The following is a 23,628-nucleotide window of genomic DNA, read 5'->3' as shown; positions in this document are numbered from 1 at the left end:
ATCCATCATTTAAACATTCTTTGCTCTAGTAATCATTGTTTTCATTTGACTGGTTGTAACAATAGTTTGATAAAACTCTGAAAAATTCTTTGAAAAATCTGTTGGGAACAGGAATAGAAATTAAGGGAACAGTATATTTATTAAATATGACTAGAGCACATTTGTGACTCAATTCTCCTAGGTCATCCCATTATCAGATACCTCATTTAAACAGAGACAGAAAAAAAGCCCTACGCACCAGGAATATGTCCACAGTCAATAAAAGGAATTTGTAAATGCTCCTCTTTTTTACTTCTTGCAATTATAAACACACCAAGGAAAGACAGTAGACACCTGCAAAATAACAGCGGCAGAGTATCATTAGAAACAGTTCGCTGCATCTGAGATGAGAATTTCTTTCCATGTTTCTTTTTCAAGGACTTCCAAATACAAGTTGCTGAGTTTATAAAGAAACGCTTCTTCCTGGCAGCTCTATAAATTCATCTTGGGCGTTCTTTCAGTCTAGTTTTTGCCTCCTGAAGCTTTATTATCAGTTCCAAAGGCTCCACAGCCAAAATTACACTTTCAGCAATATATACCTAATCAAATGCCTGTGAGTGTGAGACCACAACATTTGAATCCCTGAGCAAATCTTCACAGAGCATCCAAGCTAGCATTCTAGCATGTGCAATTTCATTAACAACTCAGTCTAGCTGCAGACAATCAACATCTCTGTTGTTTTTCTCATTTGACTGTGTGTCTCAGGGGCAAGCTGCAAGCCAGAAGCAGTGAAAAACTGCTGTGGTTGGACAAATCTTCTATCCGCTCTATGTTGGATACACAACTCCTAATTCCTATCTGCCAAATACACGGTTGCTCATCTCCAGTTTTTGTCTCTTTTTGTCTGCAGTCAGACAAGACAGCAGTTGTGTGCACCTACTCCAGCCCAACTGCAGAAGATGAAGACGTCTGTAGCTATCAGCCCCATTTATTTGACAGCACTGTGGCAAGGCACCTCCAATAGTTCTGTGAGATGCTTTTAACCATCTCACACCCATTATCAAGTAACTGTCCCCTGTCCCAAAAGTTGTTATGGTGCTGAGAGCCAGCAGAAGGTTTCTGCTCTCACAACACCTAGGCCATTCTTCAGGAATTTATTTAGCATGCTCTGAATTCTTCTGCAGACACACTGTGTCTTTCTTGACAAAGGAAGGTGGGAGAGAGTTATTATATTATTCCCTCATAGGCAAGCAGCTCATATAGTTGCCCATGCCTAGCAGCAGCAAAGACCAACCAGACACACAAATGGAAGGTAACATGGGAGGAGATGTCTCACAGTTGTAAAAGCACCCCCTATAACTTGATATTTGGTGCAGAGCAGTGATTTCTCCTTCCTGCTGGAGTAACACATACTGCTGGTTTTTCATTCCATCATGAGATTAGTAGTTCATAAGTGTCTCACATTTTTACATATTTGGATTCAAAACTGGGCTCCAAACTCCCGAAGCACAGACATCAATCTTTTCTTTTAGTGTTTTTTTATCCTGCTATAATGGCTTTTCCATAATATTTTAATAACAAGGCAGGTTTCTTCTTACCGAGAAAAGAAGGCACAAGGCAATGCTGTTTCAGTACAAACTGAAACAGTGCAGATTTTAGGCTGATACACTTACCCGAACAGAAACATGAACACACTCAGGAAAGCTGCACTTTGGAATTCCCGATAAAATATGACCCCTGGAATGTGACAGAAACAAGAATTGCAGATTTTGACTGGCTTCCAAGTGATATGAATTACAGCTGGGAGGGTCAGGAGCAGTGTCATGCTTAAACGGAGCAAAAAAATCCCAAATAAGGTATTAATGCACATTGTGATGTGTTCACTTTATGTGCCTATATTCTATAATCTAGGCTTTTTCAAGATACTGCATGGGATCGGTGAAGATTTAGTCAATTGGGTTGGAACATGTGCTGGGTTAGTAACTGCACGGATGCACGTATTTTTTGCATTGTCAGCAACAGTTTTTATGCAGGTCAAACTCAAGGTCTTATTCACAAGCAGAGACATACCAATATAGCTAAGAGGTTCTTCATGGATTTCGTTAAGCTACTCCAATAGACCATGTGGACATCTTAACTCCAATTGGGAACAGATTTTCAATAACTAACTGTGTCCCTCATGTTTATACCAAGTTAAGGGCTCCGGCAGACAAGTTTGCCAAATCTTTCTGGCTGAAGGGATCACTAGCTCTTTCTGGTCACCCCTCTTCCAGGAATTAGCACCTCTGTAGTGGAGGTGACAGAACCAGATGTGTATCTGGATCTCAGCTGCCCCGATTAGCAGCCAAGTATATTAGCTTTAAATCACTGATGAGCATAGTTCTGCCTAGAAACACCAGTGTGAACCAGTGCAGCTGAATGTGACTGTGTCTTCAAAGGCTGTAACTGGGGATGGGGCTGGCATGAGACAAGATACCTTCTATGAGCATTCCAGAAAGATTCAGCAGAGGTTGTTCTTCTAAGCCCTACACTGGTTTAACTAACCTGGTGCAAATACATGTGTATCCAGTCTCAAAGCTATTAAGCCATTCCTGAATAGGTACTTGATCTCTTAAGGAGGCACCAGGCCAAACTTCCCATATGGCCACAGGAATGCAACCCCTTTTTGGCACAAGTCTTCTCTCAGTCACAAAGTGTAGGTCTCTTCTAACACAGGTGCTGAGGCAATCTGTGCGTGAAGCTAACTCCCTTCTCATTAATGGCAGCTCTGCATGAGAAACTCTGCACAGCAATGACAGGAAAGCCCCCAGTGTGTGTTAAAATGAGTCATAAATGTTCTAACAACATGATCATTTTGGCTCATTGCTGATACAGCATCTTAGTCGTCCTCCCTGCTCGTGTTCTGATGCTGCGCACCATTTCCAAGATTTGCAGTCCCTCTTTAACAATGCTGAGTTCAAAGTTCTCGCCCAGAATAAAATGTTAAATGCTTAAAAAGTCTTTGGAGTAATTTTATTTCCTTCACTTAACCCAGAATTCCACCTTCTGAAACAGAATATACGCTAACTACTACAAAACACAGCTGGTTGTCATTTGAGTAGTTTGCCAGGCCATTAAAATTACTCTACCAGTTCGTATACAGAGAGGCTGGTGTGCACATGGTAAACGCATTTACTGGATGTCAAGATGAGGCTAGGATAAGTGCAGGTACTTCTAGTAAGCCAGCAAGACACAGTAAATCACACATATCTATTCTGGAAGAGCTAGAATTTGACTGTTTTTCACAGAAAATAGGTTTGTGTTGGAAGGGGACCTTAAAGATAATCTAGTTCCAACATCCCTGCCATTTATTTTGCTTCAGAAGTTGTGAACTTGTTTATTTTTCAGAACTTAAACACCTGTGACTTAGGAAAAACTTTTTGTGAAGAGAAAAACCATGGCTGGTTTGGGTTCCTGTTCACAGGTAGTAATTCTTGAAAACGTGATGTTTAGAACATCATTCTGTAGAGGCAGAAGGCTGGAAACAAACCTGAAATTATGGCACTGGTGGTGAAGAACACAAAATTAATGGGCACAACTGCTGTTGCTTCATACAGATGCATTGCTTGATTCAAGAACCTGCAAGACAAGCATTATTACACCTCATGCCTACAAGAGGTTCCTTGTACTTTAAGTCAGGTTAAGCCACCTCATGTCAGTTTAACAATAAGCGTGACCGTTTCTTACCACAATAGCCCTAACCAGCATACATGTATTGAATTTACTTTCTGGTTTTGACTCTGCAGAGTACAAACAAGACGCAAGAGAGTTGGCGTGAATCCTTCTGGCCATGGGCTATCAATGGACATTTTTTTTAAACATTTTTGGAAAAATTTTGTCTGCCACAGATAAGGTAGGAACGCTAGGGTATTATTTCTTATGGTCTGCATCGGTTCTTGGAAGCAGTGCTGCCTGCAAGCAGCCAGGGACAAGTTGCTCTAATTTAAACAGGTTGTGTAAGGGTATATTTACAGCACAAACATGAACATGTGAGTTCTTGTAGGAACTGTTTCACTTTCCTGAAGTCCACGTTGCTGCTATTGCTCGATCCAGCTTGGCTGAAACACCTATTTGTATGTTTATCCATGCAATCACACCCCAGAAACATTCTGTCCTGCTGGGAAAGTCCAGGAAGATAGCTCCAAGCCTGTGCTCCTTGGGTTGGAAACTCTCTGCTGTCCTCTTCAGAAAGGCAACATGAATCCTCACCAGATTCACGATCAAGAGTGTGCAGGACCACAGGAGCATACACTGCACACAGACCTGCAGGGTCAAGAAACTGGCCATGGAGTAGCCTGCACAGTCTGCATCATCAGCTCGAAAAGGCAAAGCACTTTCACAGAGACCACAGCTATCAACATATACCCATAGAGTGACGAACCATGAGTGTGAACTTGTGGATGCACCAGAATATACTTTGTTACGTATTCTAACCTATAAAAAGAACCACATTTAAATGTTTCACTGGTACAATATATGTGCACAGTAAAAATCCAAGCTTGGATCTGTTTTAGCCATTAAAGCGATTGCATAGTTATTTTAGCAACTGTTGAACAGTCTCCATGGTGCTTTAAAAATAAAGAAATCCTACATATCCACAGGATAGTCAGGATTTTGAAGTCATTGAAAACACCTCATTATTTTCTCCCATTTGCAACAAACTTGCTCACAGGAACTAAAACAATGATACCAAGGCCCAGCACTGGATCCAGGGGATTGTTCCAGCACAGGCTGTTCTGAGCTAACACATGACAATCAAATAAAATAAGAGAGGAAACAAATAAAATGAAAAATTTAGACTGACAGTACTGTCCCCATTAGAAAATACATCCAAGAGAGAAGAGAGAAAGGGACTCAGCCCAGGGAATGAAATGGGCACATTTCACTTCTGTTTTAATTTTGGCCCAGCAAAAGAAATAAAGAAAAACTGGAAAGATGGAGGTTAATTCAGCAGCTTCCTATCTACCAAACTCTTATTTCCTATTTTAAATGCCTGGAGCTGTTCTTCCAAGCTGGATGTAAATCACCCTATAATCTGTTACAGGGGATTTCCTGAGTCAGCCATGGAGAGTCACTGCATAATAATGCATGGACTTTCTGATTCCACATGGGAATGGTATGTTCTGCCATGAAAAAGCTGGGTTGGCTCTTCTACCGGAAAATAATCATGCAAGTAAATACTCAGGCTCACACTGGAGCAGTCTAGATGAGATTACTGAATGATGCTATCAGCACCTGAAGCAGAGGGACAGGCATAAAGGAAACAGACACTCTGTTCAGCTGTAAGACATATTTTACCACGCTGCCATACCCAGCAATCTGCGAAAGCAGCATAAACCAATCCCTTAACAGACCAGAGGCCTGCAGGGAAAACTTGGATGTCCCCTGAACACCAAAAGTTAACTATTTCCTAGAAAGGTACAGACATACAGGATAGCAAAGTGCAACATGCAGATTTAACAGAGGCAGGGAGAAAGTTCAGATAAGCTCTCTTCTTCAGTCTGACTGGTGACATAAAGCTGGGGAGAAGAGATGCATAATGAGGATAACATGGCCATTTGACTATTCAGGAATAAAGATTTCTAAAAGTAACCCCCAAAAGATTACATAAACATAAATTTCATTTAATAAGTTAAGACCTGTGCCAAAACTAGTCAAGCAAACTTGGGAAGACCTTGTAGAAGGTGATAAGGAGAGGAGGTAGCATCTATAACAATCAATAATAAACTAAGAAATAAAGCCTAAATAAGCAATACCATCAGTTGGAGACAATAAATGCATCTGTCAAGGCTCTGCCAGGAATTTGTTGCCTCAAAATGCAACTTGTATCTGGAATCATTATCAGTACTAAATAAAACTCACAGATAAAATGTGTATGAAGGTTAGGAGATAAGTAGAAGGTCACTTACTTGACTTGAAAAGCACAAGAACTTGCCATTAAAGCAACCATGATATAGAAAATGGAATAAGTTAGCTGCATTTTCCCCTTCACAGATAGTGTTATCATACTGGACACAGCCTTTACAGCAATGACAGTCATTGATGCTGAAAGGGAAAGGGATAGATTAGCAGGGCAGGATTCACTGCAGTAACCTCAGAGCACGAGGGAGAGAGGACAAGGTTCCAGGTCAGAGCCAGAGGTCGGATTACCTAAAATAAGACTGAGGTAGGATTTGGGCACCTAAAACCATTTTATAAATGCTTGCTAAGCTACGTCAAAACCCAGAGTGGCCTTAGCTCCATGTGTGCTTTGTGTTTTGCTTTCAAGTTTTTGGAGCACACTGGACTACCAGTTGGAGGTGGTACAACAGCCCCCTTGACTTCTAGACATACTTTACTTAGCTCCAGCTGCTAATTTGGAGCCCATGTTGCATTATTCAGGAGAGGTCTGAGAGGTCTGGTTATCTGTTCAAAGCAGTTAGGACACCTCTTAATAGCAGCCTGCATGTGACATTGGCAGCCTAAAATAACTCTCACCCTCAGGATTTCTCTGCTGAGATGGGAGCCAGCCAAAGCTCGCCAAAGCTGACTTCTGGGATCACATCCCAAAGCTCCTACTCTCCCCATGGGTTATGTATGGAGGGCAGACAACCAACACAGGGGTCTGCACTTTGTTTCAGGGGTGGGGCTCTTAAGAACATTTATGGGACTTAGCCAAAAGAACAGAATATTTCAGTAGTGTGTTGTCAGTCCATTGAATCACTCTCATTGCATCACCACAAACAAATCTCAGACAGCAGGCAATGGTTTTAACACATGTCAGCAGTTCACAGAAGTCTTGCAAGACAGGTCTTTTAGAAAAGGAGCTGAGAGTTTAGCTAAGAGTTACTTTAGATTTTCTTTTGGAGTGTGCTATTGGTTTGTTGAAGCTAACCAAGTAGGCTGTGATTACTGCAAATAAAATGTAACAAATCCAAAAGAAACTAAAAATTTTAAGAAGAGTCAGGCTTCAGAGATGACCTTTGAAGAAAGGTAATTAATTGTCAGGAGCATCGTTCCCCAGATGGGATCCAGTTCCACCCTCGTGCAGAGCTGAGGAGTATTGGATTTCAGTGGTCTGATTCATCCTCCTGTATCTGCAACATTCAGATTGGCAAGGAGACCTGCACTGTGCAAAAAGTTCAGGCCAAGGTTGGGAGAAAAGGTGGGGGAAGAAGAATGAATTCAGGTCTGTGGTTTTGATTGTAAGTATTTTTCTTATAGCAAGTCCAAAAGTTCAGGGAGAGTTTAAGAGTTGCACACATCTTGTGATGATCCTGTTCATCACCATGAAATTCACTGTTTTCATAACAACATTTTCACCAAGTACTTCACTTCTTTCTCTGTAATGGAAACAGGTGAAGTGGTTTAACAAACACAGCTGTAACACCGAGCAGAGGTCAAATGCTGGTCTGCAGTAGTGCAAACGGTATGATACAAAGTCAAAAATACACTCAAGCCCCAACAAGCAGTGCACATAAAAATTAAGATTTGCACTCTAACATGGGGGAGCTATTATTTTAAAAGAACACTTACAGATAAAAATCAGTAGTTTGAACTGTCCACCTAAGAGTAGATTCCTGAATTTTTTTTCTGATGAAAGGGCAGTTTCCATGCCTTATAATTTTTATAAGGCAGAAAAGAAAGCACCATGGGGGTTCGTTTGTTTGTTTTGTTGGTTGGTTTAGTTTCTTTGAAAAGTGGAATGATCTTTTTTGCTAAATTAGCTCTGGAATAAGTTTCAAAACCTAGGAAATGGTTTTCGTTTCTCTGTTGTAACGACCTCTCCTCAAGGCTAGTGTAACAAATGATGTCACTTTCCAGCTGTTAGGGCAGAAAACTCTGAAATCTCACTTTAATCTGAAATATTTCCCCTCAAACTTATGATAACTCTCAAGTATATACATGAGGTAAGATAATTCTCACCAAATGAATTTGCAGTTGTACTAAGCAAAATGTTTTCAGATTTTATGATCACCTCTCTATTTTCTTCATGATGAAAGTAGCTTGCATATCCAGTGAAACACAAGGGCTGCCCTCTCTTTAAAGAAACCTTTCTATATTTAATTTACATCTGTATGAACACTCCACTAGGAATGTATCTGAATAGAAGAAGATGAAATCCCCTTGCCCAAGCTGCCAACAGGACCCGAAACCTCATCTACTCCTCCAGGAGGCAGGGCCTTCGAAGGGTCACATGTCAGGGAGCAGGTCACAGCTGGGAGCAAAGTTACTGGGCAATTTCTCAACCCCTCCATCACTTTGCTCAGCAGAAAGGTTGGAGACCAAGGAGAAGGCTCTAGGTGTAGCTTTGTGGGGACTGCCAGGCACCAGTGCAGCTGCAGGAACCAGAGTCAGATGAAATCCTGTATTTCATCTTCAAGGGAAATGTCAGTATTTCAGAACTTCCCATAAACCAGGATTTGTGTCTTTTTTAACAGAGCAGAAGTAATGACAAATTTTTCCTCAAGCTGCATATGCTCACCAAAACCTCAGCAGCCACCAGCTGAAATTGTATTTTTGGTTGTTTGCAGCCTGACTACCAAGCTGCAGTTAGTGCCTGCCGGGGCACAGGTTTGCAGCCCTGCTGCTGTTCAGCATCTCCATGTGTCCCTTTCACACTGGCAGCATCAGGGCTGGCAGGCTCCACAGCAAAATAAGCATGCAGGGCTACACAGATGAACCACCCAGGTTTCCTGGAGCCGTGTGTTGACCTTGCTTGGGGCAGCCATCACGGTGGGCCTGCCCAGAACTGTGGCAGGGAGGTGTAGGAGCCCACCTGGAGATCTTCAGGCCTCCACCCATGCAACAAGGAGGGTTCGATCCACTCATTAGGAGTGCTTAGGAGTGCACAGTGCTTCACACTCCTCATAGCACTGCTGGAAGCTGCAGAGCAGCTCAGGAGAGCTCTGCCAAAGCTCCCACACTGTGCTAGGAGCTGGGGAATGGCTAGACTCATACTTCTCTCCTGCAAACCAAGAGCAGTGGAACAGTTAGACCTAAGACTTTTGGAGCTCTTCCATCTCTGCCTCATACAGGGAGCGTGGACATCCTTCAATGCTTCTGCAGAGCTACAGATCCTAATGTTCCTAGTGCTGGGAAACCTATATGGGAAGACTATCCCAAAAAGTTGTTCTGAAAGTTTGAGCTTTTGAGCTGACTAAGAAACCACTCAGGTATCTGAAGGAAGATAGTTAATAAAGCTGTGACAGTTTTTTACATTCAGTCAAGTCCAAATTTTGTACCTGGCAAACCTTAGTGAAATTCTATTTTATCAAAACCCTCACGATCATCTCCATTAGAAATGTGCTTTATGAGTCTTTGAAAACTGATATGTGCATTCACTGAACTAATTGAGAGAACGACCTTTTACCTGAATGACACAGTTCGAGCACTTTTCACTTCAACCAAAGACTTGTGGTGTCCCATGAGGCTTTCATGGAGAAGTGAAAAGGACTGGACAATTTGTCACATGGGGTGGTGAAAATTCTTAATATAAGCAGTGGAGCTTCAGAGATAATCTCCTGACATTTCTCATTTAACTTTATTGAAAGCTACCTGATAAAGTGACCTCCCTATTTCTCTGGTTATTGATTGTGGTGACAGTGGCCCACAAACTTCAGTGGCCCACTGAGTTCTTGTTATGCTTCTGGAAAGGTGGTAAAATATTAAATGTTGCATTTGCAACATAGATAATAGTCATCGATAATTCAAAGAAAAGTCGTTGTACAGTCACAGCATATCACTGCATTTGTTTAAGGAGTGCTTACAAGGTCTTAAGCTGCTCTGTTTCAAAGAACTGATTTTCACACCCTGCTCTCCAAAACGAAGTTTCAAACAGTCCACTTTCCCAGGATCTAAACCTTAAGTGTTATCTATAAAAAAGCTTCAGAATACCATTCCACACAGCATATTAATTTCAGGGTATCTGCAAAAAGAAATATTCCCATCAATAAGGATAGAAACTATGTTTCATAATCAGCTTTTTTCTCCAAAAAGAGACCCCAGTAAAAATCATGTGAAATGTTTCAAATGTTTCTCCTTCAGCACGCTGCTTTGAAATGGCCCCAATCTAAACTAGCTGAGAGACTGAGTGACAAGGAATTATCAAGTAACAGACAGGAACATTAAAGTAAATAATTTGTTCTTACCCAGTAGCGCTACCATCATTAACAAAACGACGATGTGTTTCACAGCCTTTCTTTTGTAAAAATAGAGAAGAATGCAGAATATTAAAATTTCTAAGATCTGAAAATAAAAGAGAAGAAAGTTAGAGCTGTGAAACTATGTAATAAATGCTTCATTCAAAGTCTGAGATGTCACATCAATTTTCATTGCACCTTCTGCTAAAAAATAATTTTATTGCCAGTTGACTGAGTATCAAACAATTATTGTCATTTATCTTTCCTATTATAGCAAAATTAAAACTGAGCATTTCTTATTTCTTTGGTTTTTCTTTTTGCACTTCTATCTATATTTTATCACTGGTAATGTTAAGAAGACTTTTTTAATGTGACAGCAAAGGTACCCATATTTATTGTAATAATTCTTACAGAAACTCCGTTTATAATTCCTATGGAGTAAAGCAGTTAACTAAAGATAGAGTAGTCTCTAGTTTTAGCTATGATATTTTCAGTGTCACTCTTTGCCATGTGCAAGCTCATTTATCCTACCCTTTTTGCCCCTCTCACCATTCCTACTAAAAACTCTCCTCAAAATTTTGTTCAAATTTTCTGCCATACATCATAAGGAGGAAAGCATTTATTTCACATAGTAGTTCTCAAATCAAAGGTACCTGACAGAAGCTTACCTTGCAAATCTCAATGGCACACCAGACCACACTGCAGCTGCAATTGCAGCTGCTGAAGCAGCTTTACCTACACCATGCATGGTCTGGTTTTGCTCCTTCAATAACATATGACAGCTAAATGACAGACAGCTAAATTTACTGACTTGCTGTTAATATGTCTCTGCAGATTCCCTCAGTAACTCTTGCCTTTTGCCATCTCAAAAGTGTGAGTATTCTCCCCCTCTATGCCTAAAGAAAGCAACAAGTGCAAGAGCCATAAAGCTTCTGTGAGGCCCAGCAGACTTATGAAAACAGGGGTGATGGACTTTTGCACCAAAAAGTGCTCAGAAGCCTGGTAGCCTTTGAGACAGCACAAAGAAAGAGAAGTCTCAGTCTCACAGTAAGGAACTCGGCCAGCCTCCCCAGCTTTATTCAACAGTGCAACAATGGGTATGTCTAAATCAGGAACCAAGGCAGAATACATGTTAAGATCTGCAGACAGGTGAGTTCATCTTGGCCTCCCTGTGGAAAACTGTGACAGGGCTTTGAGGGAACTTGAGAGAAGAAGTAAAGGTTAGCAGATTTGCTCTTCATGCCACTGGCAAACACATATTAGGGCCAGCGCAGAATACCACATTATCAGGCTGCACCTACAACAACCTCCAAATAGCTTCAATTGCTATTTTGATAGTGAAAAATTGATAACAGAACTGAAGAAAGATGCACTAAATAAATACTCCTCACTCAGAAAGATATCCAGGCTAAGAAAGGAGTTCCAGAGATGTCTTAGGCATTCTTTTCCATGACACACAAGTCCAGGACTGGCACACAGGATGGTGTGCGATGGCACCAGGTGACACAGCACTGTGAGATCTGCTTCCCCCGCCAGGGCAAACCTGAGCACCAGTTACCTCACCCTTGGTCTGGTTGCCATAGAGTGTACAAAAACCCATGACACAACCCTACTGCAGGCAGCCAACTAAACATACACTGATTCATTTTACGTCCTCTAGATGATCCCAGCAAGAGAAGCATCATCATCTGCCTTGTCACTTAGATTTCAAACTATGCAAGAATAATTATCCAAAACCAAGGCAAGGGACAGTCACCGGCTCAAACTGTTCCATGGCAGCAGCTCTGGCATTCCACTCCCTCTTCCACCTCACTCCTACCCCCTGACTGGCAGGTATTGCCAAGCAGCACAAGCCTTGACTGAACCAGGACACCACAGCAGGCTCTGTCCATCAGCCTTCTGTTGATCCTCATCCTGTCATCAGCTCTTCTCTTGCTAAAGCTACCATAAAACTCCACTGTGATCTCATCTTGCTTAAAAGCAAACAAACCCACCAAGAAGACTCACTCCGGAAAGAAAACAGCCAAGAAAAATGATCAAAAGGACGTAAGAGTCCCTGATGGCAGCTCTTGAAGAGGTGCACAGATCTGTGTTCATGTCTGCTTCTGCCTCCTGAGGAAGCCCTAAGAGCAGAATTGGTGTAGGGACAGAGATGGCAGTCCTGTGGCCAAACCTAGGGAAAAAAAATGATGTTTGCTTTTCAGGGCTGCTATTTAAGTTTATTCAGCTCTGTCAAGTCTCACCTACTAAGCATGAAATTCAAACATTAGTTCTCACCTAGTGCCACCCAGCAACCAAACTATTCTTCCATGGTTCTTTGCCACTTGATGAACCACCAACAGGCCACCTTTAATCACAAGACAAAGGAGAACCTGTGACAATTAAGTCACACTGCAAGCAGAGTGCATGGCTCCTAACAGACAGGAGCCCTCCTGGGGTGCCTCAGCTGTTGCCTATGATTGTCTCCTGAGAACTACCCAAAATAGTGCTTGCTCTCATAGCTGTAGCAGTGTTAAATATGAACTCCAGGAATGGGAAGTGCATAGATTATATCAGCTTCACATATTCTGTTTAGAGGAATTGAAGGAACGTGACCTGTTTACAATGATCTTGGCTGCTGTAACTAACCTCTACAGAAGTCTCCTCAAGTCCTCATCTCATCAACACTTTTTTATAATCGTGTTTTTCATCTTTCTGAGCATTATCAGAAGGCACCAGAACAAAACACCACACTGTCTGCCTCAAGTGTTTTCCTGGCATATACAGCAACATAAGGACCAATGAACCAGGAGGGTCTTCTAGGCACTTTGAAAGAAAAGCAGAAATGCTTTGAACCTGATTTTGCAGAGATTAAATATTAACAACCCAATAGTTACTATGCTTCTGTTTAGGGAAACCTAAGAGCTTCCTCTATAATTTATGCTATCTGTAGCGACTCAAAGTGCACATAAGCAAAAGAGAGAAAAACAAGCTAAGCTAGTCATTCTTGCTCAGACATGATTAGGCTAGTGCAAAGTCTCAGAAGGTGACTCAAAGTTGTCTTGAGGGAATTGGAGGCTATTTCTGCACAATATGCCAGTGGAGTGCCACGTAGGGATGGTTTTACCACCCACAAAGAACATTTTGTACCATTGGGGCTTTGTATTTTTCAGCAGACAACACTTTGGGGCTACTTTTAGAAAGACTGTTGGACTGCATTATACTTCTGAACTGTCTCCTCCCTATATATTTATACTGAAAACTCTGCAACTTCTGCTGCACTTTTTTGTATCTCAAGAGCCAACCTGTGCTAGGCATTTTACAAACAATTATGAATAGCTACCCGGGCAGATGGAGCTCGCTTAGCCCTGTGAGGCCATCCATCTAAGAGAAGGTCACTCTAATCAAACCTACGTCCTGAGGACCTCGCTGCCACTGTCCAAGCTTGCTCGGCCCTGGCAGATGAACCTCAGGATTAAAGGGTGGGTTCAGTTCCGCGCATACTGCATCTCACCTAAAAAATCCATTGGGCAGGCTTGAAGGCTTTACCCACATGCAAAAAGTCCTGCAGCGACGGGCGAGGGTCGAAACGGTAGGTGAAAGATGCACTGGGAGCCGCAGACTCAACCCTGCATGCAGGCAGTTCAGGATATTGGTCATTTGAGACTGACGGAGATGAGAGTCTCTTGGGGCAGCACCCTGAACGACCAAGCAGCCTTTTCAAGGACAGCACTGCTTGCTCCACTCGGAGAGGGGCCTAGAAAAAGTGGCCTAAACAAAGCTCATCTCCACCTTCACCCGGTTGGTTAACCGCAGACCAACGGGCATCTTCTTCCAATGCGGTCGCACAAAGAGCAAAAGACAAAGGCATGCACCTGCCTCCAAAGGTGTACCCAAATTAACTCTCGCATGCTGGAACATCAGAACCATGCTCGACTCTGCGAATAGCGGATGTCCTGAGCGACGTTCTGCCCTAATTGCCCATGAACTGGCTCGTCTCAACATCGACATTGCTGCTCTCAGTGAAGTTCGCCTTCACGAGGAAGGCAGCCTCAGAGAACATGGTGCCGGTTACACACTCTTTTGGTCAGGTAAGCCCAAAACCGAAAAACATCTCTCAGGTGTCGGCTTCATGATCAAAAACTCTATTGTCCCTAAACTCGAAAATCTGCCGACAGGTCACTCTGACCGCATTATCTCCCTACGCCTTCCACTAAACAACAAGCAACACGTTGTCATCTTCAGTATATATGCCCCAACTCTCCAAGCTGACCCTGCTGAAAAAGAAAAATTTTACACTGACCTGCGCTGCCTTACCCAAAAGGTGCCCGCAGGTGATAAGATCATTATCCTTGGTGATTTCAACGCCAGAGTAGGTAAGAATTTTGAAGCCTGGAAAGGAGTATTAGGCAAGCATGGTGTTGGAAACTGCAATGATAATGGTCGACTTCTGCTAGAATTCTGTGCGGAGCAACAGTTTACCATCTCTAATACTATCTTTCAGCAGAAAAATAGTCTGAAGACAACCTGGATGCACTCCAGGTCTAAGCACTGGCACCTCATTGATTATGTCTTGGTGCGTCGGAGAGATGTCAGCGATGTCCTCCACACCCGCGTGATGCCCAGCGCAGAATGCCAAACAGACCATCGGCTTGTGCGCTGTAAACTCAACTTTAATCTCAAATTCAAACCCAAAAGGGGTAGTATCCCAAGGAGAAGACTCCAAGTTAACGATCTCCAATCAGCCACAGTAAGAGACAGATTCCAGGCAAACCTTCAAACTAGGCTCGAAAACCATCCCACAGATTCTGCAGTTTCCTCCCCTGAAACAATTTGGCATCATATTAAAAGCTGCATCCTGCAATCCTCTGAAGAATCCTTAGGGTTCTCCCTCAAGAAGAACAAGGACTGGTTTGATGAAAACAATCAAGAAATCCAGGACTTGTTGAGGAAGAAGAGAACTGCCCACCAAGCACACCTTGCACTGCCATCTTGTCACGCAAGAAAAATAGCCTTTCATCTTGCATGCAGCAAGCTCCAACAGAAACTCCGTGACATCCAGAATAAGTGGTGGACCGATCTAGCTGCAAAAACTCAACTATGTGCAGATACAGGGGATCACAAAGGATTCTATGAGGCCCTGAAAACAGCATACGGGTCTACATACCAAGTCCAAAGCCCATTACTCAGTGCAGATGGTCAAACACTTCTGACAGATAAAACCTCCATTCTGAATAGATGGTCTGAACACTTTCAGACTCTTTTCAGTACCAACCGTGTAGTACAAGACTCAGCAATTCAGTCCATCACACAACTACCGGTGAAATACGAATTGGATACTGCCCCCACTTTAGGAGAAACCCTCAAGGCCATACAGCAGGTGAAAATCAGCAAGGCAGCTGGGGTTGATGGAATTCCACCCGAAGTCTGGAAACATGGGGGCCTTGCACTCCATGCTAAATTTCATGAGTTTGTGGTGCGCTGTTGGGAACTAGGTGAACTACCTTCAGACCTTCGCAATGCAGTCATCATCACCTTGTATAAGAAGAAAGGTACCAAATCAGACTGTTCAAATTACCGTGGTATTACTCTGCTCTCCATTGCTGGCAAAATCCTGGCAAGAATACTCCTGAACAGACTAATACCTGCTATAGCAGAAGGAATTCTACCTGAAAGTCAGTGTGGTTTCAGAGCCAACAGGAGCACCACAGACATGATATTTGTTCTCAGACAACTGCAAGAGAAGTGTAGGGAACAGAACAGAGGTCTCTATGTAACCTTTGTCGACCTCACCAAGGCTTTCGATACTGTGAGCAGAAAAGGTCTCTGGCAGATTTTGGAACGTTTAGGTTGTCCCCCCAAGTTCCTTGAAATGATAATCTCACTTCATGAGGATCAGCACAGCCAAGTCAGATATGGCAACACACTTTCTGAGCCCTTTCTAATAAAGAACGGTGTGAAACAAGGCTGCGTTCTTGCTCCTACCCTATTCACAGTCTTTTTCAGCATGATGCTCCAAAGGGCCACGGCAGACCTCGATGATCAGGACGGTATCTACATACGATATCGTACTGATGGAAGCCTATTCAACCTAAGGCGACTGAAGGCCCACACCAAGACCCTAAACCATCTTGTCCGGGAGCTGCTTTACGCTGATGACGCTGCCCTTGTCGCCCACACAGAAGCAGCTCTGCAGCGTTTAACATCCTGTTTTGCAGACGCTGCTGAGCTCTTTGGGCTGGAAGTCAGCTTAAAGAAGACTGAAGTTCTCCATCAACCGGCACCTCAGGAAGTCTTCCATCATCCCCACATCACCATCGGCCAATCAGAACTCAAATCAGTCCAACAGTTTAATTACCTAGGCAGCCTCATCTCCTCGGACGGTAAGATTGACGGGGAGATAGACAACAGGTTAGCAAAGGCATATAGTGCTTTTGGAAAGCTTCATAAAAGAGTCTGGCGAAATAAACACTTGAAGAAAAGTACCAAGATCAGTGTTTACAGAGCCATAGTGCTGTCTACTCTTTTATATGGCTCTGAATCATGGGTCATCTACCGCCACCACCTGTGTCTTCTAGAACGCTTCCATCAACGCTGTCTCTGCACAATCCTAAACATCCACTGGTCAGACTATGTGACCAATACATCTGTTCTCGAACAGGCAGCAATCACAAGTATTGAGGCCATGTTGCTAAGAACACAGCTGCGTTGGGCTGGGCACGTCTCTAGGATGAAGGACCACCGCCTCCCTAAGATCCTGCTTTACGGTGAACTTGCCACTGGCTGCCGCAAGAGAGGAGCCCCAAAGAAAAGATACAAGGACTCCCTGAAGCAACAACTCAGCCTCGGGCATATTGATCACCATAACTGGTCTACTCTGGCCTCTAATCGGGAGGCCTGGAGACAAACCATTTATAACTCTGCTGATGCTTTTGAGAAAGCATGCAGGATCACCCTTGAGGAGAAAAGACAACGCAGAAAGAATCGAGCCTTACAGAATATACCATCTAAGGAGTCTTTCTGCTGTGTCTTTTGCAACCGGACATGCCTTTCTCGTATTGGCCTTTTTAGCCACCAACGCGCTTGCAAGAAACGTGGGTAGAGCCCTTCCCAAATCTTCGTTCACGAAGCCTAGCCATGATGATGATGATGATGATGATGACGAATAGCTAGCTCCCTGCCCAAAGAGAATGTGTACAACATGGTTTGGTTGATTTTCCAGCAGCATACAAGGATAATCAGTCTGGTATCTCACAGTCTGTTGTGGAACCTTTCACTCCTCCCTCCCTTTTCTTTGGAGAGAAGAAGCCCAACACAGATGAATCCAGGGAGCAGAAGGAACAAATAAAGATTGATATATTGTTGATTCAACAAGATTTGCTGTGTACTTACTCCATCCCTCCCTACGACCCATGCTGTACATATAAAATTAGATGCTGGTTGAGGCAGGGAAAAAAGAAAAGAGGGGAAAGAAAGTCCAGAAGTTACCTATCACTTCCTCATAATGTCTTCTAAGAAGAATACAGCACAGTCTTCCTAGGCATTCAGTTGTGTTCTTACAAACTTTTCTAAAACAAAGTCAAAAAAGTCCTCAGATGGGGAAAAGCCCTTTTCCAGCAACCTGTTGGTTTCAAAAAAATGTGAATGGCATGTCACCCAGAAATTTCTGGTGTTACTGGGTGTGAATGGGGAGTTTTCTCTCTCCACCATTTCTATACAAATGGGTGAATCAACAATTTAAAATCAGTGCCTAAAATGCCAGGCTACTTTATCATCTAAAGGTGAAACTGCATGGTAGAGGGGGATATTCAGTAGGAAAGAGAGAGGGTCCTCCAGTGAGCACTGAGATCCCTCTTCTGAACCCTCTCCTAAAGAAGTCCCTCTCGGTGTGCTGATTTCATGGACTTGCTGAAGCTCTTGTGGAGGCTGAAGTGAGCCTTACTGAGTACCCCAAAACTCTTGGGCACTGCTTTCAAAAGCCTCTCTACTGCCTGACTGAAAGTGCATGTTGTGATTTATACAACATGAACATTAATTTCTTCCATTGAGCTGTATCATCATCTTTCAGGATCTTTAAAATGCACAAAAAATGAAAGAGAGTTTAAAATGCACAACAAACTGAAAGAGAGGATCAACATTTTTTTTATGGTAGCATGTAATTTGTGCTTAATCAGTAGTCCCATGGATAGTTAGATGTATGTAAAATCTGCAGGTTGGCTAAAAGATTAAGGTCCTTAAACTGTCTCCTCATTGGCTTTCTAACTGAGCATCCTACCAAGAAAAGCCTGGGCACTAAGAATCTAATTCAAGTGAGTCACTTTACTGGGAAAAAAGTAACTGCTTCTGAAGCTCCTGTATTGCATCTTTTACATTCAGCTAGAGGAAAACATTTTCAACTTTCCAGAGGAAAAGAGAGACATAAATTCCTCCTACACTCTCTGGTCTTGTTTCTGATGCTAATTAAATACATCAAAGAAGACATATGGCATTTGAAATTTGTACACAGATACTTTAATCAAAATGGTATTTTTATATTTGAATTCTAACTCAGGTTAAAGCAGGCCACCTCTTCACATCTCAACTCCATACAAAGCTCCTTTCAGCCAGGCTTAACAACATGGGGATAAATCAGAGTGATAAGAATGGAAAAAGCAGGACCAAGAGCCTGCATAGCCTTTTTTTAAAAGCACAACTCCATCACATTCCAGAAAAGCCCTGTAACTTAGCTGTACATGCAGACAGAGTGGCATGAACACATACACAGGAAATATAAGCAGTACCAATATTTAGGTTTTCCCCCAATATCCCCAAACCCCCAAATCTTTCCATTCTTGTTAATCCTGCAGAACTATGACCTTCCCCTGGCACGTAGCTCAAAAGACACCTTCTGGTGCTGCAGGGGACAAGGATGATGACCCAGGGACTTTCTCTCTTATGAAAATCACACAATTTATCGCCATGAGCAGTTTTTCTACCACTAATTCATAATGCTGTTAAAGGCCCCATAACACCAGTTTTTCTGATTTAGGGAGTAGTAAGAATCAGATACTCACTGAATATACCAAAAAAGGCCAGCTCACTAAGTAATTCTGTACTTGTCTTGCTGTGAGCTCTTGAGGTACATTTGGAGCAAATGTCACCAACAAGTATGTCCCTGTTACTGTCAGTGTTCCACCTTTAAAGAAAAGGATACATTATTTTGGTAATATAGTATTTGGCAATCATGGTCATCCTTGCTCTCCAGATGATTTGGAAATAGTTTCTAGAAGAACATTGAAGTCCGTTAAAGCAGATCTGTGCTTAGGTAATTGGATTGTCTTGCATTTGTGGTCTTATCTACTCTAATTTTTATTAAAGACTCAAAGAATTTTGGAAATGTGAAAAAAGTTGTCAGTAAAGCCTTGTGAATTTGGGTTCCAACTCAACAAAGCATTTTCAAATATTCTCAACTCTAAAACCAAGGGTATGACAAAGCAGAATCAATTCTTTGTATTTCTCACAGGCACAAAGCACATCACATAAACTTAGCCTAAACTGAAAGGACAAATTGCTTACTGGTGCAGTCAGCTAGATCACTAACCAGCATAAACATACATAACTCTCCCAAAGTCAGTGTGGCCACTAAGATCCACACCAGACATCAACCTGCCCTGGAAACATTAGATGCAACACATATGTTCCAGTCCAATGCTTATGTGAAGCTGTCATGAGGCCAACATTTTGGCCACTCCCTGTTGTATTTGCAGGCCTATGAACTGTTTTATAAAACGTTGATTTCCAAAGACTATTCAGCCACCAGGTTGCCAGGGCCCCTTTTCAAGGTCAAACTTGCATTATTGTACTTTTAATAAAAATCTGGAAGTTCTGCCTTGAGGACATCCAGCTGACAAACACAGATGTTCACTGAAGTATCAAGATATAAGTGAGCTGATCCTGAGCTCATAAACTGTATTGGATTAAGGAAGATATTAGCTAATCAATTTTTCTTCAAGTAATCTTTAAAATTCTTGGCAAACCTATAAATTGGTGTGGAATACAAGGCTCAGGAATACAAAACAAAGCACATCCGGAGGGCTTTGCTGGCACTGTTATCTCCCACAGTTCCTTTGGAAAAGCAGAACTGTTCTATATTTATGTGCTTGCAAAACCATCACCATATTTCCCATCATACAGCTCATTCCTATGGAATGTAGCGACATTGTTAAATCCTTCTTGCAAAGTCAAACTCACAGAAATAAAATAAATCAGTGCTGAACACTAGTTAAAGCAACACACAGTGTATAAGGCCATAAGGGAAACATGATCAGTGAAGGGAGGGGGAGTTTTGAATGTAGCAGCTGAGCTGGCAAACTTGGATTCCAAACCTAAATAAATAGTATATAGTATTCCTGGAATGATACTGAACAGATCTCTCCAAAACATTCATAAGAACAGCTGTCCTCAGTATAGTTTGGACAATCAGGCCTAGAGATGTTAGGAGTGCACAGAAATATCAGGTGCCCTGCATCAGGTGTGCTGCCCCAGCTAAGATGGCTTGGTGTAAAGCCCAAATCTTGAAATGTGCTTATCTCTCAGTATTGCTATGTTCAAGGTGGGTAGTTTTGATCTGCAAAAAAATCTTGGACACAGACAAAAAGTTGGCATGCTTTTACAGTGAAGACCACATTTCTCAACAAAACACTTGGCAACATGATTATTTGTTCTTTGATGTGATAAAATTAATACCTAAATGGAAGTTATCACTTTTAATTGAGCTTGAATTTTTGGGCAAGGTCTATGCAGTAAGAAAAAAAAATCTTATATTTGAATGAGTAACTCAATAACTTCCCCGTTTTTATTAAAACTGTGTTGTACTCATAAAGATAATACTAAAGACAACCTCAGAGGCAAAAACAGAAAATGAAAATAAATTTGAGCAGTAAGGACACATAAGGAATGAGTTATGGTTGTAAGAGCAGAGGATTTGGGAATGCAGTCTTTTCCTCATGCACTGAAGATTCTCTCTCTTTTTATCACTTCTTCCCAATTGTGAAAGTATCTGCCTTGAAACACTTGCTCGGGAAAGTGGGAGTGTGAAGGGGGGGGGGCTATGTGAGAGTTACAGCTTACTAAGCATATGGCAGCACACATGTCCATATTAGCAAATGCTTACTTACCCAATATATCAGCAGTCCTCATGGTCTTCTTTAGGAAAAAGACAGAAATAAATGCACTACCTAGAATAGAAATATAAAGACCTTTCATATATGTGTGTATATATATATATGTTATAATATCAAGTGCTATACCAAAAAGCTGCCTTGGGCCAAGTTTAAATATATCTTATAACTATTGTTGTTGCACCATATCATGATATAAACAGCCAGGAGTCCATTCCTACAACCAACTAACGCTCAGGTTTTGTAATATTTCAGATATATCCAGCAGGCTCTTACATGGTTGAAAAGATGCAATACACTTCCCATCTCCCAAGCAGACACTGCTTAAACTGCTCTGATTCAGTCATATGTTGAAACGTCAGGAAAAAGCACCAATCAGCCTTACTGTTTCACTCCCCATTCTGCTACCAACTAACTATACGGACTTGCTCAGGGCACATTGCATCATGGAGCAATAAAATCCTGCTTCTTAGAGGCTTATAAGTAAAGTAACTGAAGTACAATTGAGAGGAAGAAAGCCACTGCAAAAGCATAGCATTGAATATGAACTAATAGAGTGGTCATGATGTCTGCTAACAAACAAGTAGAAAGCCTCACATATGTACCGTATGGAAGCACTGCCCATGCTCTTCCAGAGGGACTTGTACTGAGGAAGGAGAAAATCAGAAGTGAGCTCTGGAAATGATGCCCCATTTCCTGGAAAACTCTGTCCCTTGTTCAGCTCTTGCATCTGCCCTCTGCCAGCTCCCAGCCCCGCCCGTTTAGGATGGGAAGCAGCGGACAGGTGGTAGGGCCAGGATTTCTGATAAGCAACCCAATGTGGACATGTGCTAGAGAGGAAAGAAGGAGTTTGAACTTAAAATGTTGGCCACCTGGGAGAGATGGCTCCATTCCAGCATACAACATTAGAGCATCTACCTCTAAAAAGAAGCAAAAGAAGCTGGATAGCTCCTATGTAAAAGAGATGAGGAAAGTCCTTTGGGAGAGGTGCATCAGTGATGTTGGATTCATTTAGAAACCTCAAAGAAAGTCTCTGCCCAGGAGGAATGGTGAAGGCACACATTGAGCCTAAGTCACGGGATGCTGTTACAAGGGCACTGTTCCTGCCCACAACATGAAATTATTGTTTTATTCTTGAAACAACATTTCAACCTTTTTGCAACTATCTTTGCATCATTACCTCTATTGTTCTGATGGAAAATTTAATTTGTGACTAGCTAGTAGATGTACTCTAGATAAATCTGGAGAGGTACATACCAAGACATAAACAGAGAAATGGAGTTCAGCATCACATCTGTATTATCCAGTCAGCAGAAAATCAGATCTAGCAGAAGTCTAAAGTTAAACTATCAAGAGTGATGGAGATCTATACAAATTAATAAGTGCAATAAAGGAATCTTCAACTGAAAATGCCTCACAGAAAGTAAGGTGCTTGACACAGTTTTCTTCAATGTTTCAGTGACAACTTTGCTGGAGCAAAGACATTGGTGGTATCCAGGCAACACCGGTAATAGCAGAACTACCTGGCTTTAGAAAAAAAGAGAGGACAAAAACCAGGAAAGATGTAGCATCATCCAAGACAGTGCAGGAATTAATTACTGCTCTGTCGCCCTGCTTTCATAGCTTTCCCAAATCCCACCTCAGCCCACCCACCTAGGCAGTCAGTGTCACAGCAAAGACCTGTTGCTTAAATCACTGATACCTCAGTGATTTTTTTTTCTTTGAGTACTCCCTTATCTGGGCTCTCTGCATTCAGCACAGATCTAGCAAATGTAATCTAGGGTTCAATTCACTGTTGGCATTCAATCTAGGGTGAGATGAGTTATGCCCAGATTTTCAGAGCTCAATACACTGCAGATGACAAATGGCAGCTTGGGGGGATCACAACCTCTGAGGCTGGCAGTGGGCACAAGGAGGTACAGGAATGGAGCCAGATAATGAAACTTGTCACTCAGCCTGTCATCCACTTTAATAATGCATTCAAATGCAGCCAGCTCTTTCTCCAGAGATAGCTGGTAATGCACCAATGAACATGAGCTTAACAGAATGTATGTATAATTAATGTTCTTTATGATGTAAAGTAATATGTAGAGGAATCTAAAAATAGCAGAGGTTTGAAGAACATATATTAGGCCATCTGGTATTAGAGGAAAAACTGAAGTAGTAGCGGAGGTGAAACATCAGGGTGAGGAGAGTAAGACCTGGGAGATACTCTGAACACAAAAGACAACTGTCCCTGTGAATAAACTGCCAATGCTCCATATATATTCCAGTGAAGGAGAAAAGTAAAGGGAGTAAATCTAAGAGAAGAAGCAGAGAATGGTTACACAGACCTGATGAGATGCTAGAAG

At 42.1% G+C, this 23,628-nt stretch overlaps 1 protein-coding gene across 1 annotated transcript in view; it reads right to left on the bottom strand.

The window, feature by feature from the left end:
- NIPAL2 (NIPA like domain containing 2) overlaps positions 1 to 23,628 on the bottom strand; it is a 53,841-nt gene that overhangs the window by 2,309 nt on the left and 27,904 nt on the right. Inside the window, exons 4-10 of the mRNA XM_027692450.1 lie at positions 21,275 to 21,334; positions 19,172 to 19,293; positions 10,149 to 10,245; positions 5,928 to 6,063; positions 3,509 to 3,597; positions 1,653 to 1,716; positions 239 to 333 (exon numbers count right to left, since the gene is read on the bottom strand). Coding sequence (XP_027548251.1) covers positions 239 to 333; positions 1,653 to 1,716; positions 3,509 to 3,597; positions 5,928 to 6,063; positions 10,149 to 10,245; positions 19,172 to 19,293; positions 21,275 to 21,334 — 663 coding nt within the window. The remainder of the gene's footprint in view (positions 1 to 238; positions 334 to 1,652; positions 1,717 to 3,508; positions 3,598 to 5,927; positions 6,064 to 10,148; positions 10,246 to 19,171; positions 19,294 to 21,274; positions 21,335 to 23,628) is intronic.

This window comes from Neopelma chrysocephalum, unplaced genomic scaffold, assembly GCF_003984885.1.
Source record: "Neopelma chrysocephalum unplaced genomic scaffold, ASM398488v2 Primary Assembly neopelma1_86, whole genome shotgun sequence".
Lineage (NCBI taxonomy): Eukaryota > Metazoa > Chordata > Aves > Passeriformes > Pipridae > Neopelma > Neopelma chrysocephalum.
This window is presented reverse-complemented; position numbering and strand designations above follow the sequence as displayed.